The 27,336-nt window shown below is 38.6% G+C and overlaps 1 protein-coding gene across 1 annotated transcript in view; it reads right to left on the minus strand.

Moving 5' to 3' along the window:
* tnmd (tenomodulin) overlaps positions 1-27,336 on the minus strand; it is a 119,103-nt gene that overhangs the window by 21,121 nt on the left and 70,646 nt on the right. The window contains exons 4-5 of the mRNA XM_049484150.1: positions 18,379-18,486; positions 2,394-2,553 (exon numbers count right to left, since the gene is read on the minus strand). Coding sequence (XP_049340107.1) covers positions 2,394-2,553; positions 18,379-18,486 — 268 coding nt within the window. The remainder of the gene's footprint in view (positions 1-2,393; positions 2,554-18,378; positions 18,487-27,336) is intronic.

The following is a 27,336-nucleotide window of genomic DNA, read 5'->3' on the forward strand; positions in this document are numbered from 1 at the left end:
CATGCAAGCCACATAGCTTATCTTATTTATATGTATGCAGTTGCATTTATTTTTGTTATAATAAATACATCTTACAAATGCAAAAAAATGGGACTTGCATATAAATATAAATATAAATATAAATAGTCTGAAACTTGCATCATTGGCACATTGGACAATATCAAACCAACCACCAAGTTTTATTGCTGTCAGTTAATTCCTTCCTGGTGCTATAAGTATATGTTTATATATTGACGGTGAGTTTATTGCAGTCTTTGGGCGCTTCCTCAATTCTCTGATTCATTAAAACTCTTCATTAAATGCTTCTGGTTAGAACTTCAGCAGGAATAGTAGGTTAGTAGATCAGATCAACCTCATCAACAAATTCAGCTCCTCATAATCATTTTCCAAGTCTCTGTAAATAGGTCAGTTTACCGCTTTCAAGTAAACTAATGAACCATATTAAAACGCTGAATATTAAAGTGAAGGAAGACGAGACGTTTGAAGAAGCTCCTGATGGTAATTCCACTGTGCACCATGCGCATCGATGAGCTCTACTCGCGCTGTTTGATTGGAACTCGATTAATAAAAAAAGTCACAGAGTGGCACGAGAAGAGAAATCCTGAAGGAAGGAGAGATGATGACATCTGCTTCAAGCTTCTGTTCACTGATCAACTTCAGTTTGGATCATTTCTTCTCGTATTAGACCTACTTTATCTGAATAATTCCCTGTAGAATCGATACACAGATGCTCAAACTAAAGGCCTCATTCACCAACGTCTTCCTAAAAAGAAGAATTTGTTTTGTGAAAAGTCCCAATAAACCAAGTATATCATTCTTTACAGCTCTTACTGCTGCTTCTACAATACAGCTCTGGAAATAATAAAAGAGAGCACTTCAGTTTCTGAATCAGTTTCTCTGATTTTACTATTTATAGGTTTATGTTTGAGTAAAATGAACATTGTTTTTTTATTCTATAAACTACAGACAACATTTCTCCCAAAAAACAAGTTCATATTCATAAAGTTTTAAGAGTTTAGAAATCAATATTTGGTGGAATAACCCTGGTTGGTTTTTAATCAGTTTTTTTTCATGCATCTTGGCATCATGTTCTCCTCCACCAGTCGTACACACTGCTTTTGGATAACTTTATGCTGCTTTACTCCTGGTACAAAAATTCAAGCAGTTCAGTTTGGTGGTTTGATGGTTTGTGATCATCCATCTTCCTCTTGATTATATTCCAGAGGTTTTCAATTTGGTAAAATCAAAGAAACTCATCATTTTTAGGTGGTCTCTTATTTTTTTCCAGACAATAACTAGATGATCGACTTATCGTTAAATAAATGGACATGACCTCAATTATTTTAATAATTGTGATATCGTCCTTAGACCAAATTAGTGGTCTACAAATGCAAACAATATCGTTTATCGCAATAATTTCTGTGACAAAATATCGTTCACATGAAAATTATTGTGACAGACATTCTATGGCTTGATATTGAATCACAACATAGATAATATATTATTATATTTTAATATTATACATAAGCCATAGCTTTATATAAAATAAATAAATAAATATATATATATATATATATATAAAAACAGACGCTTACGTCACTACGCCTAATATTTTTCTTAAGCCCGACCCGATTCCGGTCTTGAGGAAAGTGGTGGAAAATCTCAGCCCAACCTGGGCAGAGAATCTAAGCTAATCTGTAAACGGTGAATAGCTTTATTTGAGTAATGTTTTAATCTATATCAGGGGTCGGCAATTAGCCATTACGTGGCCACAAAAAAAAATCTGTTTTTGGAAAATGAAGCAGGTAAACCCGAAAAGAAAGAGGAAAAAAAACAAACAAAAAAAACAAACAAAAAAAACCAACGCTCCTCACGCAGGACAGAACCCATGTTATTAGGGTCACGTTCCAATACACTACCACTGCCCCGGCTAGAGAATTGGGACATGGTTGGGGAAAAAAATGCCCTTTTAAGGAGATAGGGAGCACAAGAACGGGCGGAAAAATGAGAACGGTTAAAAACTAAAGTCAGGCAACAGGGGGAGAAACGGGAGGAATGTAAACAAAAGCTCACAAGAGAAACATTATATATATATATATTTTTTTTTTTTTTCTTCATTATTGTTTTTTATAGTTTAAAACAACCTCACGGGCAAGATGTTTCATGCTTGGGGCCACATCTGGCCCACAGGTGCCAATTGCCAACTTCTGCTCTGTATTATATTAAAAAAAACCGGTAAAGCAAAAGCAACTGTTTTCTTTGTTGCACAGGATAAGTTCATCAGTTTGTGTTACCAACCTCAGAAACCCCAAGCTAAAAACAGCTTAATTCTTTAATTATTTTGGTTTGTTTTACTCTTTAAATTAAAACGATGCTGCTGGTAAATCAGGTACCCGTGAGAGGAGAGGGGTGGATCCAGTGGATGGGAATATCCTGGCAGATCTCCCAGATCTTGGAGTTGATGAGGAACGCTCTGTCAGTGATGGGTTTCTCCGCCGGGATCCAGACGTGAGAGTCCACCACCTGCAGGTCCACGTCCCCCGTCTCGCTCACCTGCGGACAGGTAATACATTACGCTAAGCTCCGCCTCCACAGTCCATCTCCATGAGCCCGGGCTGGACACAGCTGCAGCCTGAGCTTCAGTCCTTTACCCTGCATTACACCACTAACGCTCACCAGCGTCCACCGGGAGCGGAAAGACTAACGGCCGGTATACCACTTGACCTCCCTCACAGACTGCAGCTCTTTTCCTCTCCTCCTTTACTCCTTTACTCCCACTCTCTCCATCCCTGTCGCTCTGCAGGTAGCCGTGGTGTTGCATTTTAATGGTAAAGTGACTGGAGGAAAGAAGCTGACTTTAAAATGACTTTAAAAAACTCTGTTCTGCTGAGTTCCTCACTGTTCCTCTCTGTATCCCAATAATTACTCTTTCATTTGTCTTTGCATTTTTGTCATACTTACATTTTTTCAGATTATTCAAGGATTAGATAGATAGATAGATAGATAGATATAAATATATTAGATTAGATAGATAAATATATAGATAAAATAAAAATAAGAACACAATAAAATGGAATAGAACAAAATAGACATCCAGATAAATACACAAAAAAAAGAAAAAATAAACTTTAATATCAAACAAAGATAACCTGAGTAAATATTAAAAGATTTTAATTCATTATACTTCATTTGTTCTACTAAAATCCATTTGTTCTTGTTCTTTGTGAAATATAATATCTCTGAATTCTATATGATGCTTTCTCAGCCTCCATTGTCTGCAGTAGCTAAGAAAAAAAATCCTCAGAAATACGAGTTGATCAGAGAGATGTTAGGTGTCGAAGTCAACCTGAAGCCGGGCTACAGCATAGCCGACACCATCTCATCAGCTAAAGAGCTTACAGCTCTGTTTACTCCAGCTAGTTAGCGTTAGCTATCTTGCGTAAATAACTATGGGTTTAAATTGGATCTCCGGTTGATTCTGCATTTTACACAGAAGTTAAATATATACACTGGGGAAGCACGGTTTCACAAGGCAGCTCTTTAAAATGATTTAACTGATACTGCTATTATTTTAATATGGTGCCATTATTATTAGTTGGTTTAAATGACCTAATAAAGTAATTATAATATAATTTATCGCAATTTCATTAGTGACAATTCACAAATCCACACTAATGTATTGCTGTGTACTCCAACTGACAATACTGAAGGATATAAATTATCCTATAGCATGATCCCGCTGCACCCTCTCAGCCACCTCCATGCCTCCCTTTCTTAATTAATTGATTATTTTTTTTTAGTTTATTTCTCTTTATGCAGAGCAAGAGCATCATTAACAGAGTTAACATTGTTTATGTTGCCATAATTTATATGAAAGGAATCTTTGATCCATTTTATTTCAATGGACTGCAAACACCTAATGTTTTTTATAAAATATCTTGGTATTTAAAATAATTTTAGACAAACAAAAATTCAGGTTTGAAGCAAAAAAAAAAACACATGAACCCTAGATCAGCGGAAAATATGATGATTTCTGTTTAGTCTGAAGCCTTATAAATATATGATAAATATTATAAGGTGACATATTATACCTCTTTTTACAGAAGTTAGAATAGGTCTATGCTCTTTACACAACATCACTCTTACACAAAGTTTCAGTTTCAGTCCCTTTCAGAACAAGCCGTTTAAGGGCTCGGACACTTTTATGCAAATAAGCTGTTTATGGCCACATTAAGCATTAACATTAAGCTAGGCATTTAAGACACATTAGCGTTAGCTTACGCTAAATGGCAAAACACAAACAAGCTTAACTAGTTAATTCTTAACTGCCACAGAAGCACAAAACTCATTATATGAAAATTCTTACATCTCCCTCATCTGCTGACTAGCCACAGACAGTAGGTACAGATCCCTGCTTCAGACGAAGTCTGTTAATCCTGAAAGTGTTTCTTATAAAATATCATGGTCATTAAAATCATGGTCATGACAAATATGAAAAGTATCAAAAAGGGACGTATTATATTATAGCTCATTTTACACAAGTTAGAATAGGTCTACATTCTATACAAACATGTTCATAAAGTAAATTTTGCATGAAAGGTCACCTTTAAGCATTTTGAGGACATAATTAAAAGTTTTTTGCTCTTAAAATGATTATATTGATAATATTATTATTTTAATGTGGTATTATTATTATTATTATTATTATTAGTGGATTAAAATGATCTTAACATGTATTATTATAATAATACAATACACATGATCCCACTGCACCCCCCCCAACCCCCTCCCTTTTTTAATTTATTTTCTATTTTTTTTTTTTTAGTTTATTTCCCATTACGCAGAGCGAAAGCATCATTAACATTGTTAATTTGTTGATACTGTATTACTGCATAAACTATCGCAGCTTAATGACAGCGACGCCTCGCCTTTTAACATCTAATAGATCTATATTAATCTAATAGAGATGTATCAGCCACTTTAGCTAATGCAATCTCATGAAATATTTGTTTGCTTTAGCCGTGTGCATATGTAAATAAATAAAACACACACTAAACAAACTCCGGTCCCGGTCCCGTGTTAATTAGCGGCGAGAACAGAGGAGCGGCTCGGATGACGAATGTTTTTACAAGGTGATTTTCTCCCAGTCTGAAGCTTAATTGCACATTAGTTAAGCTTGATGTAGAATCCTGGGGCTATAGTTTCAGCTACTACCATTTATATCAGGACGCGTCCCCCTTCCCTCAGTTCTCCTTTTCCAGCTTTATTAGAAGTAATTTTCGGCGCCCCGTCTTGTTTGTTGTGAAGCGACACGGCGCTGACCTGTGGCGAGGTAGAATCCACACAAGTTCCGCCTGATTAAAAGCTGCATCAACTCCGCCGCTCGCTTTGACACAGTTTTCTGACTCTTAACACAACCCCCTCCCTCCCTTCCCCTTTCCTCCATCACCCTCCAATCCCTCATCCTCCCTCCCCCCCCACCCCTCCGACGTTACACTGAACTAATGATGACTCGGAGGACAGCCCGCCCGCCCGGCCGCGGCGGAGAAACGCTGCTGTTTTGGGCTGAAATTAAAACCGGGCCCGGCAGCGCTCACAGCCCCGCTTTTAATTGGCCCTCTTAACCGCTCAAGCAAAGCATGTCTCCCTCACAAGTAAATAGAGGTTAGGCCACTGATCCAGCAACACGACTTTTACTGCATATTTGAGAAATTACACCAATAAACTCAAGGGGAGAGCGCGTCTCGGGACTTACAAAAGGTCATCACAGAGCCAAAGACGAGCAATAAACATGCTGGTCTACATGTAGCTGGAATACATGATGAATACACTGGATACGCCAGCATAATCAATTGTTTTAGGCTTTAAAACAAGCGAGAAAAAAAAGTTTATTTTTACTGTACTGTGCCTCAAGCTCTCTCATTTGACTGTTTGATATATTTTACTTAATGACATTTAGACCATGCATCCACCAAACAAAGAGTCTTACACTCATTAGTCTTTATAATGATGTATAAAACGGACATTGTGATTCCATTCGCTTCAGTTGTACAAAAATCAAGCCCATATTGTCGGCCATCTTGCCAAATTTGCAACCAGAGTCCGCAAAACAAAGGCAAAAGCAGACTCGCCAATAAACTCAAGGGTAGAGTGTTTCTCCTGGACTTACAAAAGGTCATCACCGAGCCAAAGACGAGCAATAAACACGCTGGTCTACATGTAGCCGGAATACATGATGAATACACTGTGGATACGCCATCATAATCAATTGTTTTAGGCTTTAAAACAAGCGAGAAAGTTTTCATTTTTACTGTACTGCGCCTCAAGCGCTCTCATTTAACTGTTTGATATTTCACTTCATGACTTTTAGAACATGCAGTCGTTGGCCAATTAATCAGGTACACTAAAGGACTATTCAAAAGCTTCCATTCTAAAGAAATGAAGTAAAAATTGTCGGCCATCTTGCCAAATTTGCAGCTAGAGTCCGCAAAACAAAGGCAAAGGCAGATTTGCCAATAAACTCAAGGGTAAAGTGAGTCTCAGGACTTAATTTCTACAGTGGTTTGCCTCAAGCTCTCTTATTTGGCTTTTCGATATTTCACTTCATGACTTTTAGACCATGCATCCATCAAATCATGCAATCATTGGCCAGTTAATCAGGTACATCAAATAACTATGCAAAAGCTGGTGTGCCATGGTTCCTTTTCCTTCCATTCTTTACAAATTGTCAGCCATTTTTAATCAGTCTGCAAAACAAAGGCAAAGGCAAACTCGCCTATAAACTCAAGGGTAGAGCGTTTCTCCTGGACTTACAAAAGGTCATCACAGAGCCAAAGACGAGCAATAAACACGCTGGTCTACATGTAGCCGGAATACATGATGAATACACTGTGGATACGCCATCATAATCAATTGTTTTAGGCTTTAAAACAAGCGAGAAAGTTTTCATTTTTACTGTACTGTGCCTCAAGCGCTCTCATTTAACTGTTTGATATTTCACTTCATGACTTTCAGACCATGCATCCATCAAACAAAAGAGTCTTGCACTCATTGGTCATTATAATGATATGTAGTTTTAGTTTTTTCTTTGTTTTTAAAGAGAGAAAGAATGAAAGGAATCTTTAGTAGCCCAAGAACTCAAAAAGAGAAGAGAAGAGAGAACAGCCAGTGGCTCTTCACACACAAACACACACACACACACACTCTCATACAATCAAACACACAGCAAACACTGCTCTGTGTTTCTGCCTCTTTTAAAGGAAGTGCACAGGTGTTGCTGGTTAGGCTTGATTGCCTCCAGAAGTCACTTGCTGCTCCCCCTGGTGGCTGGAGGCTGACTAGCCGTGGAGTCAGCCCTTACATGCATTCATTGCCCAATTTATCAGATGAATGATCATCTCAGTCCTCGGACCTGGTTATTATTGGTAATCTTTGGTGTGATTTAAAGCATTTATGCTGTTCATGATCAGAAACCGTCAATCTTGACTGAACTGGAGATGTTTTGAATGTTTTGTGAAGAAGAATGGTCCAAAATACCTTCAACCAGAAGCTTCAACTAGACTCTCATTGGAAGCTATAGGAGACTGTTAGAGGCTGTTATTATTTCTGCAAAAGGAGGATCTACTAAATATTTATATCATTTTTCTGTTGGAGTCCAACTGAAATTACTGGTCTGAACCAATGACTTCATTGGAAAATCATTAAAATTATCAGAGATACCCAAACTTTTTGTACCACTGTACTATACTGAACACTGCATTTCCCCCCATTAATTATTTCAAATGTTTTTCACCTACATAATTGTTTTGTCACATGATTGATGTCAAATGTTATCGCAAATAAAATAACACCAGACGAAGGCAACAAGTTAACTGTAACTACAAAATGGCGGATGGTTTATACAGGCTAACACCATGAAAGTTAGCTTAAAATCAAAATTAAGAATAAGCAAAAAACAGTGAAAATTAAGTGGGTTGGTAAATGTTTGGAGGGTGAAATAGCGCTGGGACTCTCCTCTCCTGCTCTGCAGAGTCGTCTTCATGTGAAAGCTGTGTGTTTGCAAGTATTTCTGCCTTTGCTGGGTTTGCTGGGTGGTGTTGGCTAGTTAGTTAGTTAGTTAGGCTAGCTGCACCTGCAGGACTGTGGTTAGGTTAGCATAGCTTGCTTTAGCTCAGCACTATCTAAGCTTAGCCTAGCCTGGCTGGTTAACGTTCCGGCTATCAGACTGCGGCTGAGGTGACTGACAGAGTGACGAGCCAGGGCTGCTGTTTGGGCGCTATCCTGTGCTAAGCTAATGCTGTTACTGGAGTTGCCGTTGGAGGTGATGATACAAAAATGTCTTGTGTGTATATAACGGTAATCTTCAATGGGTCTGCGGAGTGATACAGATTTAGTGTGAGAATGCTGTGTTATTATCACAAATATCAGCATGGTTAGACAACCAATCAGATTGTGAGATCAGAACTAACTAGCACAGTTAGTTCCGATCCTGCAATGAACTTGGCTAAGAGGCATTCTATAAGTGCCGTTATCAGCCAGTAATGCACTGTAACCGAAGCTCTCCATGTATTACTCTGCCAAATACAGGGGTTGGAGAATGAAACTGAAACACCTGGTTTTAGAGCACAATAATTGATTGTGGTGACGGACAGTTCTGGTGGAAACAGGAGAGTTGAGGTGAACATTGAATTCTGCGTGATTTGATCAGCCGTGGTTTTATGTTTTTTGGATACAATCCGGGTTAGCACCCGAACATCCCTTTCAGACAGCTTCCTCTTACAGCGTCCACAGTTAATCCTGTTGGATGTGGTTGGTGCTTCTTGGTGGTATGCTGACATTACCCTGGATACCGTGGCTCTTGATGCAAAACAAAGACTTGCTGTCGTGGCCACAGATGCTCCAGCAAGACGTGCACCAACAATTTGTCCTCTTTTGAACTCTGGTATGTCTCCCATAATGTTGTGTGCATTGCAGTATTTAGAGCAGAACTGTGCTCTTACCCTGCTAATTGAACCTTCACACTCTGCTCTTACTGCTGCAATGTGCAATTGATGAAGATTGAACACCAGGCTGCTCCAATTTAGCCATGAAACCTAAAATCCCACACTAAAATGACAGGGGTTTCAGTTTCATTGTCCAACCCCTGTACAGGTAACCTAGCAACGATGCAGCGCTTTCAAACCAAATACAAACTAAATGCAATGTCATTATACACCACTGGGAGCTGCTAGATCCCATAGGCACAGTAAATAAATGCCATGTCTTCAATAGGTGGTATTGAACGTGTAATATTTCGAAACCATTTGCCAATATTACACGTTATAGCCTTGCATGCTTGATAGGTTGCAGCAGCAGCAGCAGTGGTATAAAGTGTGTAAATGCTGTATAGCTGTATACACTCTGCAGTCGTGGCCCTACATCAATATACGCTGTGTTAATTTTTAGCAGGAGAGAATAAGAAATGCATTGGAAGGGAAACTCATCCTGAGACACTGTGCTGAGAGAGAGAGAGAGAGAGAGAGAGAGAGAGAGAGGGAGGCGGTGATTTCATCGTCTGCGCTCGGGCGGCGGGTGACTGGAGGGAAGCTCAGGGATTACCTCTTTCATCATTTCCTTGGCTGAATAAATTGGTAATTGTAAAAATACTGGCAGCAAACCATTCATGTTTGTCACCTGGATGTACTCGGGGGGTGCTTTATTTCCTTATCAGCCGAGTGCAGTTTCTCCTCAGTCCGCATTGTTTTGCAGGGAGCTGAAGCGAGGCGGCGCGGGCGCGGCGGCACTTGCGTGCCCTGTGGCTGGCCTGCACTCGCTGCTAATAATGCAGGAGTTAACCCCTACCTGCTCTACACCTTCACTAACTCTCGCTCTACCTTTACCTCTAATTAATTCTCTCCATTCCACTCACTCTCGCTTCACACGGCCGGAAGGTGCGGTGTCATGTAGCGGGGTGCAAATTTGTACATTGCCAGATCACCTTTGGTCTTCATTACAGACACTCTAACAACCCAACGTACCTTTAATAATGACCCTTGTGAAAAAGTGTACTTAAAAAAGTGTACTTAAGATCATTACAAGTATGTTCAGTTAGGTAAAGAACACTAAAAGTACATTTTATATTCAATATACTCAATGAAAATACTCATACACAAAATAAACTTTTTTTGCATTTCCATACAATGCATGTTTAAGTCAGGTGAGCTCTGACTTTGGTGTATTGCTATTTTAACGGTGCAGCTACCTGGACGAGCCCAACAAACGTTTCTTAGAAAGGAAACTGAGCTGCTGGTTGACGCTGTGAAGGAGCTCCAGCAGCTCATTTATTACGGGAACAGCAATGTTATTTTATTTACTATTCTGTTTATTGTTGATGTAAAAGTTGGGTTTGTGCACTGCTGTGTTGCCAAGATAGCGATGAACGTCTGACTGTTGGCGTCTGTCTAGGTTGTATTCAGTCAGTGGAGCTCCTGTGTTTTCTGTTACAAGGATAAACAAGCAAAAAAAGCAGAAATTAACCTGAACACACCTCATTTCATAACCAGAACACCACGCCCATCAGTGTAGAGTGAAAATAGACTGTTGGCGGGGTGTAAGATAGCAATGAACATCACATATTGGAGATGTATGGGATGGATTATTACAGGACTCCATTAGGAACCTCTACAACTCTCTACATGCTGTAGCTCAATAAATACAGTATGACCAAGAGTCACTCTTAACTCTTATCTATTTTCTGAGTCGCACTGCAATTCCGATGTTTTTTTCTGGCTGCAACTATTTGTACAACTATTTATTTGATGTTGAGTGCACGTTTGAAGGTAAATACTTTTGTACTTTTACTGAAGTGGCGTTCTAAAGGGAGGCTTTCTGTATTTAATAGAGTAATATTTCACCTTCAGTATCTCTACCTCAAGTCAACTCCACGGTTTGTGTACTTCGTCCGCACGGCTACCTAAAAGCACACAGCTGCATTCCTCTGCTAAATTCACTTTACTGCTGGAAAAGGCTGAAAAGATTTAAGAGATGTCGGAATGTAAACCATACCAGAGTTAATTTTCCATTCCTGTAGAGCCGGAGTTTACAGCACGGCTGCAGTCTGACGGGGAGTTGAGTCTCAGGTCTGAGTGAAATGAGAGATCATAACTCAGAATCTGATGCAGTACCAGTCAAAAGTTTGGACACACCTTAAATTCTGCGTTTTTTAATTATTTTAAAATGTTCTACATAAAACTATGAAAAAAAACATGGAATTTGATGGAGACGATGCTTTTACAGTGCGATTCAGATTTATTGGTATTCTCTGTGAAGATGAGACAAAATAGGCCACAAAAATATCTTGGCAATATAAAGCCAGGCGGACACTGTGCGATTTTTTTAATCGGATGCGTTCTGGAGAGCTCACACTGCAGGTTTGAATCGTTTGTCGTGTATGAACAACGCCTCCGATTCATCTGCACATCACTGTACGGTCCGACTGACCTGCTGCGACGGGGGAGCTTACACTGCACGTCTAAACGCAGCCCGTAGGCGGAGCTTTCTTTGCGTACAAACTCTCGCTTCAACACAACATGTCGCCCTGCAAAAGAAAGCGCTTAGCTTTGCTTATTTGTGCCCTGTTGTGCGCTGAAAGTCCACGGAAGAGACGTACATGGACTCGCAGGTGGCTGAGGCGACGTGGACTCTACGGGTTGTCCGTTTTACAGAAGGAGAGCGCATAGAAAAATGACTGTGCGTCAGGCTGCGAAAGAAACACCAGCAGCTTAAATAAAATAAAATAATTTTATTTTTTATTCTGTTTATTGTTTATGTAAAAACGGGTTTTGCAACACTGAATATTAAACAAGCAATCGGTTATTCACACTGGATAGGCACCCTCATTTACAGTGCCGCTGAGCATTAACAGTTTAAAAGGGATTAAAAAAATATATAAAAAATAGAAATAAAAACTGACATTTATTATAGACGAATAAAATATATACGTAAAAAAGGAAAAATAGGACCTTTTAAAAAGATCATAAAAATTGACATAAAAGGTAAAAAAATGTATATCTTATGAAGATATATATTTAATGATTTGATTAATAAAAGAAGAAAAATAATTAAAATGAATAAATAAAAAATATAAAATACAAACTCATTAAAAATTTGTTTAAAATAACCCAGACTTTCTGCAGAATAATCAAAGTTTCATTTAGTTTCAGTTTCAAATCATGAAAACAGCTCACCAAAACCTCAAACTATTCTTTATATTTGACAATATTTACTTACAGGTCCTTTGCTTGTACTTACAGGCCCTTACTTATTTTTATTCAACTGAACTGAGTTTCTGTAGCCTCGCGCTGAATTCAGCTCCGTGCTGCAAAAGAGAGCGAGAGAGAGGCGCAGCGCATTTTGTCTGATTTATCTTGATTAATTATCAGTACATTTATTAGCTTTAGTAAGTTTAATAGCATTAATTTTACTACACTTCTCCGACCTTATTTATTAAAACGTTTATTTTAGAAGACAGAGGTTATTCTGCGCTAAGCTGGCTTTGCGTGGCTAATATTCTGGAGCACTGGACGAGATTTTAATTAATAAATTAATATATTTATAATTTTAATAAATTTGCCCTGGCGAAAAGAAACGAATTATAAAATATAGCTTTATATTTCTGTGCATGTTTTAAGTTTTATATAATTGACGGGCAGCACCAGACGCTGACAATGTGCTTTATTTTTCAGATATAATAGCAAAGTGAAATAAAATAAATTTATGTTTGTCAAAGTTATTTTCTCTTTTAATTTTTCTTTTCAAAAACTCCAGCTATTGACTGAGAATAAGCATCTGTTGAAATTATTAAACAGCAGAATGCCTGTGTCTGCTATATTAAGCTATAAGTCTGTGTACCGAACATAAATATAAATCCTTATAACTGACAGAAATAAATATGACTAATAATAATGTATAGTTACTGTGCAGATTTTTGGGAAAACGGGTCGTGACGTTAAGAAATCAGCCCGCAAAACAGCTCACACTGTGAGACAAGCGACCAAAATTTCTGGCATGTCAGAAATCCCTGGTCGCGTCCGACTGCTCATTCGCAGCTCGTACGGGCAATTAATCGGACATCGCTTCCCCTCTCACACTGCACGACAAACGACGCACGATCAAGCGAAAATTCGTCCCGATCATGAAATTCAGTCGCATCCGACCAGATCGGGCTTAAAATCGGGCTAAAATCGGGCTAAAATCGCACAGTGTCCGCCTGGCTTAAGATTAATTTGAGGTAAAACTGGGACACAGCTGAGCTTACCACCAATTTGTGTCGTCTGCCAATCAAAAAAATTAAGAATAAAGTTCTAGTTTAAATTGATTTTATGAAAAGTGTGAATAAAATCACTTTTATAAAAGTATAAATCATAAAACTATATTATTTGTTTGGTAATTGGGCCAAATTTGGCTGCAAAAGTTTGATTTTTTTAGTGAAAACTTTGCAGACATATTTTAGGGTTTTGGCTTGATTTGATGTGTGAATACACCTTAGATTCTGTGTTTTTTCATTATTATAAAATGTTCTTCATTGTAAATGAACACTAAATGATCTAAACTCTGGAAAAAAAAAACATATAAAACACAGAATTTTAAATTAGTAAACAAAAAAAGTGTTAAACAAACCAGAATATGTTTTATACTATTTAACATTCTTCAAAGTAGCACCTCTTGCTTAGATGACAGCTTTGCCTCTTTAAGAGTTTAATTCAATTACTTGAATTTTTTTCAAGCGCAAGTAGTGAAGAGGTAGAGTTACAGGTATACAGTGAATAGCTATATTTCAGTAATGTTCTAATACAGTTAAAAAAATTTCCATATTTTTTTATTTATTTATAAGATGCACTTAACATCCTATAATTTTCCCAAAAATCATCAAATCTGGCGCGCCTTTTGTATAAATTTTACCAGTCAGGTATTTAGTAGCAGGAAAGCCACTCCGCTGAAGTTTTAGTTCTCCAGCACTGAGACTGCTAAGCGCTAGCTATTTAGCCGTTCAGAGGTGAGTATTATTGGCCTGTAGCTTGCTGTTATCCCCAGCTAGCACTGCTGGAGCAGTATTATCATTAGCCTGCACTTGTATTGTTTACAATTCTGCACTTACAGGATCCCTCCTTTTAATGCTGTCAGGAGGCATAAGCTGCTAACCGCTAGCGCTAAGCTAATAATGCTAAAACAGCCTTAGTGTAAATCTGGAAATCTAAGCTTACTGTAAATAAATGGAAGTGCTTTATTCAACCAGGGGAGAAATCTGTCTAGATTAACATCCAGCACTCGTTTGACTGCAGTGACCATCAAAAAATGATGATGAAACTGGCACTTATCAGGACTGCCCCAGGAAAGGAAGAGCAGGAGTTTTCTCTGTTGTTCATTAGAGCTAACAACCCCAGATAAGAGCACCTTAATGCTTCTTCACAGAGTATTTTGGTTGGTTTAACACTGTTTTAAGTTACTACATGATTCCTTATGTGTTCCTTCATAATCTGATAGATCACTTCACTATTTATTTACTATGTAGGAGAAAAAAATACATAAGAATATTGAACCAGAAGGTGTATCCAAACTTTTGACTGGTCCTGTATGTATGTATGTATGAATGTGTAAATATATTAGCAGTCAGCACAGCCCCCCCCCCCAATGCCCCCCCCCACTCTCTACTCCCTTTCAGCCCCCCCAATTGATTCCACATCTGTGAAATAAGGCTGAACTGAAAAGTCTAATTAGGTTCCACAATGTGCGAAAAGAGGGGAATGGCAGCGACATATGGCGGCAGCTTCGCAATTAGTATCTGTAAACATGGATTAGACATTAAAAATAGGAGGACGAGGAATTGCAGCCCGTTTTTTGTCTATAATACACCTTCTGTTCATAAAGTCAAAGAGGATATTTACGGCTGGAGATGACAATGGATCTGCTTATCTCTGCTGCCGCACAGGAAGGTGCAGGAGATTAATCTGCTCTCGCTGTGCTCCTTCTCTCCGCTAAACACCGACCGCCAGACGGCTAAGCCTAAAACCATATCTAAGACTACGTTCACATTCACACGGCAGGTAAAAGTGGCCCAAATCCTTCTCTTACTCACCAAATCTGATGTTTAAATTCATCTGTTCACATTCTTTACATCGTTTTTAATGTGATCTATTTCCAACATTGGTCTGAAGAGTTCACGCTCCTAAACTGACGCTCTAAATGCGATAAAGAGCAGCAGAAAACGCTTCACGTGAAGTTTCGGTTTCATCTTCAGCAAGAATGTGTTTTATACAACAGTTAGTTCCGACCTCACAATCTGATTGGTTGAGAAGTGATGTAGCCGTGCTGATATTTGTAATAACATCACTGCCTTCTCACACTAAACCTGTATCACTCCGCGGACGCGTTGCTGAGTAACGGCGTATACACACAGGACACCCGCAGCAGCGCTAGCTTAGCACAGGCTAGCGCTCAGCCGCGGCACGCTCGCCCGCAGTCCGCAGTGCTGGCTCGCCTTTCGTGGAAAAAAGGGAAAGAAAATCGCTCGGCTAATGCCGTCTGACAGCCAGAACGCTAACCAGCCAGGCTAGGCTAAGCTAAATTAATGCTGAGCTAAAGCAAGCTACGCTAACCTAACCACAGTCCAGCCGGCTAGCTAAAACCAATACCACCCAGCAAAACAAGCAGAAATGCTCAAAAAATGTACAGCGTTCACCTGAAGACGACTCGACGGAGCAGGAGAGGAGAGTATTAGTGTTATTTCACGCTCCTAACGTTACCATCTTCACTTATTCCCAATTTTGATTTTAAGCTAACTTTCGTAGTGTTAGTCTGTATGAACCATACACCGTTTTGTAGTTAAGTTTCAGTTCTGTTACAGTTGTGTAAGGAACTACTTTTTGGCGGAAGGCACAGTCCATATTAAAGCGTATTCATTCTTAATTTCTTAAAGTTCTTAAGTGATTTATTTTCTTTATTCATTTTGTAATAAAAAACTGTTGTATAAAAGCAATAGAACACTCGAGGTCGTGTGTTATCACAAATAACGGCTGTGATTATCTACGACCGAATCACAGCTGTGATGTTATTCGTGATAAGACACTCCCTCTCATGTTCTATTGCTTAATTAACCTACTGTTAAAAGAAGCACAGAATTTGGCCACGCCCATTTTTGGTTTTTAATATTCCTTTAAAATTTTGGACAGGTTTAGCTACTTTATTAGAAATTAGACAGACAGGTCAAGACCAAGACTTGCATTAGTCGAGTCCAAGTTATTGCTATCTTACACCCCACCAACAGTCTATTTTCACGCCTCCCCCCTGCGTTGTTTAAATAGCAATAGCAACAGTACTTCAGAATATATCTGTACCGATGGTCTGGAAACGACACATGCTATTCCCGCATTTCGAGCTGCACAAGGTGTACTTTTCCCGTTGTTATGATAGCAAAGACACGCTGACATGCCCTTAATCAAGTTGCACGGTGCACGGTCAATGGCTTGCCTATAGATCACTAAAATCGGTCCCTTAGATCTTTAATTGTCGAATCGAAGTCAAGATCCAGCCTAGATTAATATTTTTTTATCATATACTGTAGTTCAGACTGAATTGTATTGCTGTGAATAGAAAGTTTTGCTTATCTAAATTTCAATACCTCCCACTGAAGTGGTTAAAATTCAGATTGTTTTTTGACGTTTGCACTTGTTTCTATCATATAAGAAAAGGGCTGGATTTGGGCCACTTTTACCCACTGTTTGATCGTAGCTGATAAAAAGTATATATTTTCAATGTCTTTTACAGTATATAACATTAAACAATATATACTTAGAACAAATGGTCCGCTTTTAATAAATGGTCCACCTCACCCTGAGACCCAGACTAGACCAAGTCCCAATGAGGTTGAATCCAAAACGAGACGAGATGAAATAGAAACATTTTGTTTATGGTTTCTAAATTGGTCTTAAGACCAAAACTGGACTCAATGACTCAATAACACTAGTTCATACTGAATTGTATTGCTGTAAATTGAAAGTGTAGCAAATCTGAATTTCAATGCCTCATATTAAAGTGTAGAAAATTCAGATTCAGTTTTTTATCATTTCCACTCTATATAAGAAAAGGACCTGATTTGGGCCACTTTTATCAACTGTTTGATTGTAGCCTATAAAAGTATGTATTTTTTATGTCCTTTACTGTATATAATATTAAGAAATATATACATAGAATAAAAGGTCCGCTTTTAATAAATGGTACCTTAGACAGAAGCATTGGACTTGACTGGTCTCAACTACAGTTTCAAGTTCATACCTCATACTGAAGTGAATGAAATTCATATTGTTTTTTTGACGTTCGCACTGGTTTCTATAATTTTTCACATCAGACTTTCACTCACTGTTTGATCGTAGCCTATAAAAGTATGCATTCTCTATGTCTTTTATAGTACATAACAGTACAGTATATAACATTAATACACATAGAACAAAAGATTGGCTTTTAATAAATGGTACCTTAAACAAAAGCACTGGACTTGACTGGTCTAGCAACAGTTTCCACATCAAGTCCACCTTACCCCGAAACCCAACATCCCAATGAGGTCAAGTTCAAAATGAGATGAGACTGGACTCAATGACTCAATAACACTAGTTCAGATTGAATAATATTGCTGTAAATAAAAAATGTAGCAAATCTGAATTTCAATACCTCCTACCGAATTGGTCGAAATTCGTGTTTTTTTGTCGTTTGCACTCATAGCCTATAAAAAGTAAAATAGACTCCAACCTCCAGATCACTCACTACCTGTTATTTTTGGCGACACCAATAAATGTGGCGTTTGATTGATGGAATTTGGGCCATCACTCTTGCCAAAGCGTCTCAGGCAGCCATTAGATCCCGAGAAGAGAGATGAATCACTTCAACCCTGAGTAAAGTGAAATTTACGGAGCAAACATCTTCAAATACCATTTTAATGGCTTACCTTTCCGAAGGACCTCGCTCTCTCCTTAAGGCTATTTGGGCCGAGCCTTCAGAGGAGATGATTAAAAATTAATATTAGATCAGGATTGACGGCAAACACCATTTGATGTGCGCCACAAAGGGGTTATGGGTTTGTGGACTTTCTGATGGTTTCACGGGCACTGGAGACCCAAGTTTATACTTTTGTGGAAAATGCTGGAGGCAAGATGAGAGGCGGAGGGTGGGAGTGGAGGGGTGTCGGAGGGAAGATGAGAGACGGGGGGGTGATGGAGGCTGGAGTAAATTTCATTCTGAAGCCCTTACATCTCTTTCTGCTGATTCTGTTGCAAAATTCATGATGTTTTTCTGTCTTTAGAAGAGCATCACTAGAAGGTAGGCTTCTGGACAAGGCAGGCTTTGGCATACCTCCAGCTCGGCGTCCTTCAGCTCCACCTCCGCCGGGCTGGGCAGCTCCTTGGTCTGGGTTCGGATGTAGCATCTCTGGTGTTTGGCGAACCGGATTCCGGTGATTCCCTTAATTAAACCAGTAAAGAAAGAAATATTTATTAGTGTTTTTGCACGTATAGGATCATGGAGTGATGCAATTTGATGAAAGGAACATCATATTGTAGGGCACACTTCCACCAAAATCCACCAAAGTCCCTATTTTACAACCCAAAAACAGTCTATTTTCACTCCTATATTCCTCCTGCATCGCTTAAATAGCAGCATAGCTTCTGAATATATCTACACTGATGGGCGTGGTGTTCTGGTTATGAAATGAGGTGTGTTCAGACAGACGCCAACAGTTGTTCAGATGTTCATTGCTATCTTGGCAACTACGGAAACTTTTACATTAAAAATGTATTTTTACTGTGTCGTTAAAATAGCAATCTGCTATTTTTAGGAGCGCACTTGGCTCTTAAAAAAGGGAATGACGACCAAGTGACACACTGATTGGTTTACTTTTGTTTTGCATGCATTTTAAGCTGCACAAGGTGTACTTTTCCTGTCGGTATGATAGCAAAGGCACACTGCAAAGCAAAATCTTGAATCACCTGAATACTAATAACATTCACCTGTCAAATTTGCTTGTCTCTTTGTAAAGTATTGCCAACCTGTGCCTGTGCCTGATGATATTGTTTATTACAATAATTTCTGGGACGATATATTGTAGGGAATGGCAAGGGACACTCTGCTTGGTTTATTTCACATTACATCGTTTTTTCATTCATTTTATAATGTCTAGTTGTGTCGCTAGTATGAATGAATGCCATGTGAGACGTTTTTTTGTGAAAAAAAGAAAAGTGATCCGTCATAACACTGCTTTAGTCCGGTGGAGGAGTGGGCGGGCAGAAACGATAGGATTTTGTCTCTTGCTCATGAATATTCATACATGCGAACATATGACCTCTGATTGGCTAACAGCACTGCGACACCAGGAGGCTGCAAGACGAACAACAGCTAAAAACGTTTTAAAATAAAAACATTTTTACACTAATAACATGTGTAATAATGCCCTGCTAAGTGCAGTTCAGCCACTGATCTAGTCTTAGAGTCTCTGTAAAACGCCAAATCCACTGGAGATCCTATGTAAACATATAGTTACATACACACATAGGTGGGTAGTCCAGGTGGTGGATTTTTATTTTTAACTAGTGTAAACAGAACTGTTCTAAACATACACCTACCTGTCTCTATTATACTTCGCTGCTGGTTTTGTTCCATAGACTAATTCTAACCATTTGTTTCTTAGCTCTGAATTACTGGGTAAAGCATATAAACACTGATGTGTTATTCGCACAAATAACACAGGAATGAACTGCATTTTGTTCCTAGCGCTGTTAGCTCCTATCTGAAGAGACGGTGTCACTGCCCGGCTTCAGCTCTGCATGTGGGCTGTCCAGAGCTGAGGTGGGCGGGGCCATGAATACTAATTCACGGGTTGACGTAGACACGATGCTTTTCCTGATCGACTCGTTTATGTTTTTCTGAATATTTTCTTTTACTAGCTACTATAAAGAACAAGGAAAAGTGGATTTTAGCAGAAGGACTGCTTTTAAGAAGAAATATTTGTCTAGTAACATCAATAAGTGGAGAGAATAGCTTGAAAGGTTTGATTACCAAATTACCAAAAATATTGCTTTTCTTGTGCCTGAAATTATGGAGATTAATTGCTGCTGAATTTCCTGTAGCAGCTTCACAGAGGATGGAAGAATCTTTTGATGGTATGTGAAGATTGCTGTGCCTGGTGATCCAGAAAATGAAGGAGAGACACTTCATTACTGGGATAAGAAATGGGGGAAGGAAGCGACTTTAGGAAAAGTGATTAAATTCATTTTTATATTAGCCTGATTAAAGGCTGGAGCAGCTTTATATTAAATAGTCATGATTAATATTGGAGAGATGAGATGTTCCAGTTGTTGGACAAGGTTAAAGAACAGCATCCCAGTCACTCCAGTCACCCCAGTCACTCCAGTAACTCTAGTACGCAAGTGCCACCTACACTACTAAGCTCTGCCCAGTTGTGCCAGTCAGTGCCAGCAAGGTGTCGCCCAGAGAGAAAGAACAAACACTCTTACTGTTATTTTACATGCGTTGTAAGCTACACAGGGTGTACTTTTCCTGTTGTTATGATAGCAAAGGCACACTGATACGCCTACTCCCGTCACTCCAGTCACTCTGGTACTCCAGTCACTCCACTCACTCCAGTACTCCAGTCACTGCAGTCACTCCAGTACTTCAGTCACTCCAGTCACTTCAGTCACTCCAGTCGCTTCAGTACTCCAGTCACTACAGTCACTCCAGTCACTTCAGTCACTCCAGTCACTTCAGTCACTCCAGTACTCCAGTCACTCCAGTCGCTTCAGTCACTCCAGTCACTTCAGTACTCCAGTCACTAGAGTCACTTCAGTACTCCAGTCACTCCAGTCGCTTCAGTACTCCAGTACTTCAGTCACTGCAGTACTTCAGTCACTCCAGTCACTCCAGTCACTCCAGTACTTCAGTCACTCCAGTCACTTCAGTCACTCCAGTCACTTCAGTACTCCAGTCACTACAGTCACTCCAGTCGCTTCAGTACTCCAGTACTTCAGTCACTGCAGTACTTCAGTCACTCCAGTCACTCCAGTCACTCCAGTACTTCAGTCACTCCAGTCACTACAGTCACTCCAGTCGCTTCAGTCGTTTCAGTCACTCCAGTACTCCAGTCACTTCAGTCTCTCCAGTCACTTTAGTCACACCAGTACTCCAATCACTTCAGTCACTTCAGTCACTTCAGTCACTCCAGTCAGTTCAGTCACTCCAGTACTCCAGTCACTACAGTCACTTCAGTACTTCAGTACTCCAGTCGCTCCAGTACTCCAGTCACTACAGTCACTTCAGTCCCTCCAGTACTCTAGTCACTCCAGTCGCTTCAGTCACTCCAGTCACTTCAGTACTCCAGTCACTACAGTCACTTCAGTACTCCAGTCACTTCAGTTGCTTCAGTCACTTCAGTCACTCCAGTACTTCAGTCACTCCAGTCACTTCAGTCACTCCAGTCGCTTCAGTACTCCAGTCACTACAGTCACTCCAGTCACTTCAGTCACTCCAGTCACTTCAGTCGTTTCAGTCACTCCAGTACTCCAGTCACTCCAGTCGCTTCAGTCACTCCAGTCACTTCAGTCACTCCAGTCACTTCAGTCGTTTCAGTCACTCCAGTACTCCAGTCACTCCAGTCGCTTCAGTCACTCCAGTCACTTCAGTACTCCAGTCACTACAGTCACTTCAGTACTCCAGTCACTACAGTCACTCCAGTCGCTTCAGTACTCCAGTACTTCAGTCACTGCAGTACTTCAGTCACTCCAGTCACTTCAGTCACTCCAGTACTTCAGTCACTCCAGTCACTTCAGTCACTCCAGTCGCTTCAGTACTCCAGTCACTACAGTCACTCCAGTCGCTTCAGTCGTTTCAGTCACTCCAGTACTCCAGTCACTTCAGTCTCTCCAGTCACTTTAGTCACACCAGTACTCCAATCACTTCAGTCACTTCAGTCACTTCAGTCACTCCAGTCAGTTCAGTCACTCCAGTACTCCAGTCACTACAGTCACTTCAGTACTTCAGTACTCCAGTCGCTCCAGTACTCCAGTCACTACAGTCACTTCAGTCCCTCCAGTACTCTAGTCACTCCAGTCGCTTCAGTCACTCCAGTCACTTCAGTACTCCAGTCACTACAGTCACTTCAGTACTCCAGTCACTTCAGTTGCTTCAGTCACTTCAGTCACTCCAGTACTTCAGTCACTCCAGTCACTTCAGTCACTCCAGTTGCTTCAGTACTCCAGTCACTACAGTCACTCCAGTCGCTTCAGTACTCCAGTCACCCCACTCACTCCAGTACTCCAGTCACCCCAGTCACTCCCATCACTCCAGTCACTTCAGTCACTCCAGTACCCCAGTCACTTCAGTCTCTCCAGTCACTCCAGTACCCCAGTCACTCCAGTACCCCAGTCACTTCAGTCACTCCAGTCACTCCAGTACCCCAGTCACTCCAGTCACTTCAGTCACTCCAGTCACTGCAGTCACTCCAGTCACTCCAGTACTCCAGTCACTCCAGTACCCCAGTCACTCCAGTACCCCAGTCACTTCAGTCACTCCAGTACCCCAGTCACTCCAGTCACTTCAGTCACTCCAGTCACTCCAGTACTTCAGTCTCTCCAGTCACTTTAGTCACACCAGTACTCCAATCACTTCAGTCACTTCAGTCACTCCAGTCAGTTCAGTCACTCCAGTACTCCAGTCACTACAGTCACTTCAGTACTTCAGTACTCCAGTCGCTCCAGTACTCCAGTACTCCAGTCACTACAGTCACTTCAGTCCCTCCAGTACTCCAGTCACTCCAGTCACTTCAGTCACTTTAGTCACTTCAGTACTCCAGTCACTTCAGTACTCCAGTCACTTCAGTACTCCAGTACTCCAGTCACTCCAGTGCCACCTACACTACTAAGCTCTGCCCAGTTGTGCCAGTCAGTGCCAGCGAGGCATCGCCCAGAGAGAGAACAAACACTCTTACTTCTATTTTACATGCGTTGTAAGCTGCATAAGGTGTACTTTTCCTGTTGTTATGACAATAAAGGCACACTAAAATGCCCTAAATCAAGTTGAGGACTTCTTTACATCGATAATATCTACTAAAATAGGGTCTCTAAGCTCTGCCCAGTTGTGCCAGTCAGTGCCAGTTTGTTCTTTCTCACCCAGAGACACAACAAACACTCTGCGGCAGCTTCCCAAACTCTTCACCCAATAGCAGTGCTCTGCGGTGGACAGAATATTAGATGGAGACGATGCTTTTACAGTGCGATTCAGATTTATTGGCACTCTCTGTGAAGATGAGATAAAATAGGCTGCAAAAATATCAAGAAATGTCTTTGTTCTTTTTCTGTTTGATCTTGGTGATATAAGAAAATCTCAACTTGAGGTAAAACTGGGGCACAGCTGAGCTTACAACTAATTTGGGTCGTCTGCCGACCCAACAAAAAAAATTAAGAATAAAGTTCTGGTTTTAACTGATTTTAGGAAAAGTGTAAATAAAATCACTTTTTTTTTAAAAAAAGAATACAATTTAGTGGCTGTAGAAGAGTTTGATTCTTTAGTAATAATTTCACAGACACATTTTTAATAATTAAATTCAGTATTTTTCCATTATTTTAAAGTGCTCTCCATTGTAGATTAATACTAATGGTAGAAATAATGGCAGCACTTTACTTTACAGATCGCTAATAAATGGGTAATGATATGGTAATATTATGGAAACAAGTTGTATTAATCCATAAATTAAATATTAATTTACTATTTGTTACTGATAAGTAAATCAGTAATTGTGGAGGTTACATCTCTGTAACAATATTAAGTAATAATATTATAATATTAAGGTAACAAGTTTTATTTACACATTCATTAATTGACAATTTTGTATTAGTTTCTAGCCCTTACAGTTTTTGCTCCAGATCGCGTTTTAGCTGATAATAATAATAATAATAATAATAATAATAATAATAATAATAATAATAATAATAATAATAAATATTGCCGCAAGCGGCAATTTATGGGGTTGCAAGTTGTTTTTATTATAAATTATTTTCTAGCTTTCGAGTTGTTACTAAATAACAAATCAGAACAAGTATGGAAACATTTTACAGATATACTTCTTTGATTACTTGTTACTTCTAGTTCTTCATGGATAATAAGTTAATATTTTAATAATACTTAAATTTAGATGATAATCAGTAAACTATAGCTAAAAACTTTTGTAGTGGTAGTCATAAAAAATAGTATATATAATATATATTATAATATATATATATATATATAATTTTCAACAGAATTACAAATTTAGATTTACTATTTTCTTTCTGACTACCACTTCAATCTCAATCTTTTAATTGAGAGCTATTACCTCCACAATTACTGATTTATTAATCAGTAACAAGTAGGAAATTTATATTTAATGTATGGATTAATACAACTTGTTACCATAATATTACCATAATAGTATTACCCACTTATTAGCGATCTGTAAAGTAAAGTGCTACAGAAATAATAGCATTATAATACACTTTAAAATCACACTTTAAGGTCAAAATACACTTTAAGATAAACAATAGTGATCTGAAGATCTGGCAGAATTAAAAGTACACTTGTTTCCATGTTTGTTGGCAGACTTTAAAACACAATTACAATTTTTAAGGTTAAAATATGAACAATAGGTCAAATTTATTTATTCTAAATGCTTAATTAATCACTTCTTGATGCATCCTCATTAAAAAATGCCCTAGTGTCATATTGACTGTTGAGCTTTTGTGTTAAATATTAAATATTAATAATACTCTTGCCAATATTTCAATATTAAAACAGAAAACTATGAACGAAACTGACGGCAAAACCAAAACTCTCCCATATTAATCAGCAGAACTGTCTAATCCAGCCCCAGCTGACAGAAAGCCATGCAGAGAAATGCGACGTGCTGTTTTCTGGTTTTGATGGACATCCCCTGCCAATTTCCACCCACCAGGAATCTCCTGTATTACACAATTCTACTGGTTCTGGTGGGAGGAAGCCACAGAAATCCAGCCAACTGCCAATGGACTCTTGTTTTGGCTAGCGCTGTGCTAAATAATGAAAGAGCATCCAATTATTCTGTCTTGGACTTCTAGTTATACATGGCTCCAGTATCAGTGGGATCAAAAATCACATTTTTCACCCTTTTTTTTAAGTTTTGCTCTTTGATTAGAGCATTTTAACCCATTTAAATATATAATTTTATATAGAATAATGTTAAAAATATACATTCAATTAGGTAATCTGTTACAATTCTACGAAAAAATATTAAAATAATTATCTTTCTCAATTCCAACTAAAGCCAAAAATGTCTGGACAGCACTGCAGCTCAAGAATAAACATCTATATCTTAATGATCTGTGTAGAAACTTCTCAGAAGTGGTTTTATTCATGCCAAACGACTATTTTTGCTGTCAGTTTGAGCTTGTATTTGTGGATAATACTGGATTAATAATTGTACATCATTTATCCAACATCCAGACTGACTTTTCTCAACCTCAAATCATTTTCTTTAACACACAAATAGGTATGCCTTCTTGTCTACATTGCAAAAAAAAATAACAATTTAAAAAGTGACATTTTATATCTCTTATATCTATTTAAGTTCTTTACACAAAATCGTTCTTACATAAAGATTCAAAAAAAGATTTCACCTGCGTTATTCTTACCAGTTTCAGTCCTTTTTAGAAGGAGCCGTTTAAGGGCTCTGACACTTTTATGCAAATAAATGAAAGCTGTTGCTGCCCACTTCCCATGTTTATGCTGAGCAATTAGCACATGTTAGCGTTAGCTAGTGCTAAATGTCAACACATGAACAAGCTAGGTAATGCTAAACTGCTATAAAAGCACAAAACTCATCATTTAAAAGTATTTACATCTCCCTCATCTGCTGACTTGACATTAACAGTAGGTACAGATCCCTCCCTCAGACAAAGTCTGCTGGCTAATCCTGCTGTGTACTGTCTGGGGTATATAAATGTATATATATATATATATATATATACATATATATATATATATATATGTATATATATATATATATATATGTATATATATATATATATATATATATATATATATATATATATATATATATATATATATATATATTGTAATGTATACTTGCTATTACAGCCTTTAACATTCAGATTACACATTACAATGCTGGATAATATATCATATGAAGAACTCAACTCGAACATAAGTTATTAAATTGTGTATTCATGAAGCAATTAAGTACAGAAAGATGCTTGTTTATTTGTGTCACAGAAATACAATAGATTCATGTTTAGATACAAAAAAAATACAATTAATATGTTTTATAATATCATATATTATTTATTTAATACCTACAGCCATTTAAACCATTTTTTTTGAGTAAAATAGAAATAGAAATATATGCAGTCATCTGAAGGATTGGCTTTCAGCTGACGTTTCTATACAGATCTAAAAGTAAATCCAGGACACAGAACCCGTCTATTAAACTCAGCTTTTTACTTTTTAGCCATTCAATGTTTTTTTTTCTGTGCATTTTCATCACTTCTCCCTGAATTGAGAGAAAATTATAGTTGTGTTTAGAACTGATTCAGATAGAAAAACATCTGCTGAAGTCTGATAAAAAATCACCCAGCGGTGAGTAATGGATGATATACTGCATCCTATCAGATTTCTGTTTCCATTACGTCTCCAGGGACCTATAGGTCAAGTGTCCATGAGGATTTCATCTTCGCTAGAGATGCCATTATTTCTGCATCCACAGTTCTGGCACACCGCCTGAGTGCTGGGTCTGAATTGTTTTTAGGGGGTGAATTTAGTGTGTTAAACTACATAAAATGTTATTTTCTTTAGAAATGATACAAACCGTCCCTGTTTACCTTAAATCAGAGAGTTTTGGTTTCTCAGACATGGATTAAACCCAGTCTTATACTAAGTACAGTATCTCTTCCAATGAGGAATCTTCCATTTACAGTGATGTGAAGTATAGTCCAAGACTAGGTTTAGGAGCCATAGAAGCAATTGATGATTCAAATATAAGCTTGGTCTAGAACTTATACAGCATTTTAAATGGGGTTTCCCATCTAAAAGAAACTTTAATGAAGGGATAAGTTTAATCAATGTCTGGGAAATCAACCAATAGTGTTTAAAGGTGCAAAATCTGATATTTTAGAAAACATGCCAGACAGTAACTCATGTCTATGTAAAGTTGTGTAAGAATGATTCAGGAAGAAATAGGATGAGTAGAAAAGTAGTGGGATAAATAAGGAAGACAAGTAGTGGGATGAGTAAAGA

Source organism: Astyanax mexicanus, chromosome 10 (genome assembly GCF_023375975.1).
Source record: "Astyanax mexicanus isolate ESR-SI-001 chromosome 10, AstMex3_surface, whole genome shotgun sequence".
Lineage (NCBI taxonomy): Eukaryota > Metazoa > Chordata > Actinopteri > Characiformes > Acestrorhamphidae > Astyanax > Astyanax mexicanus.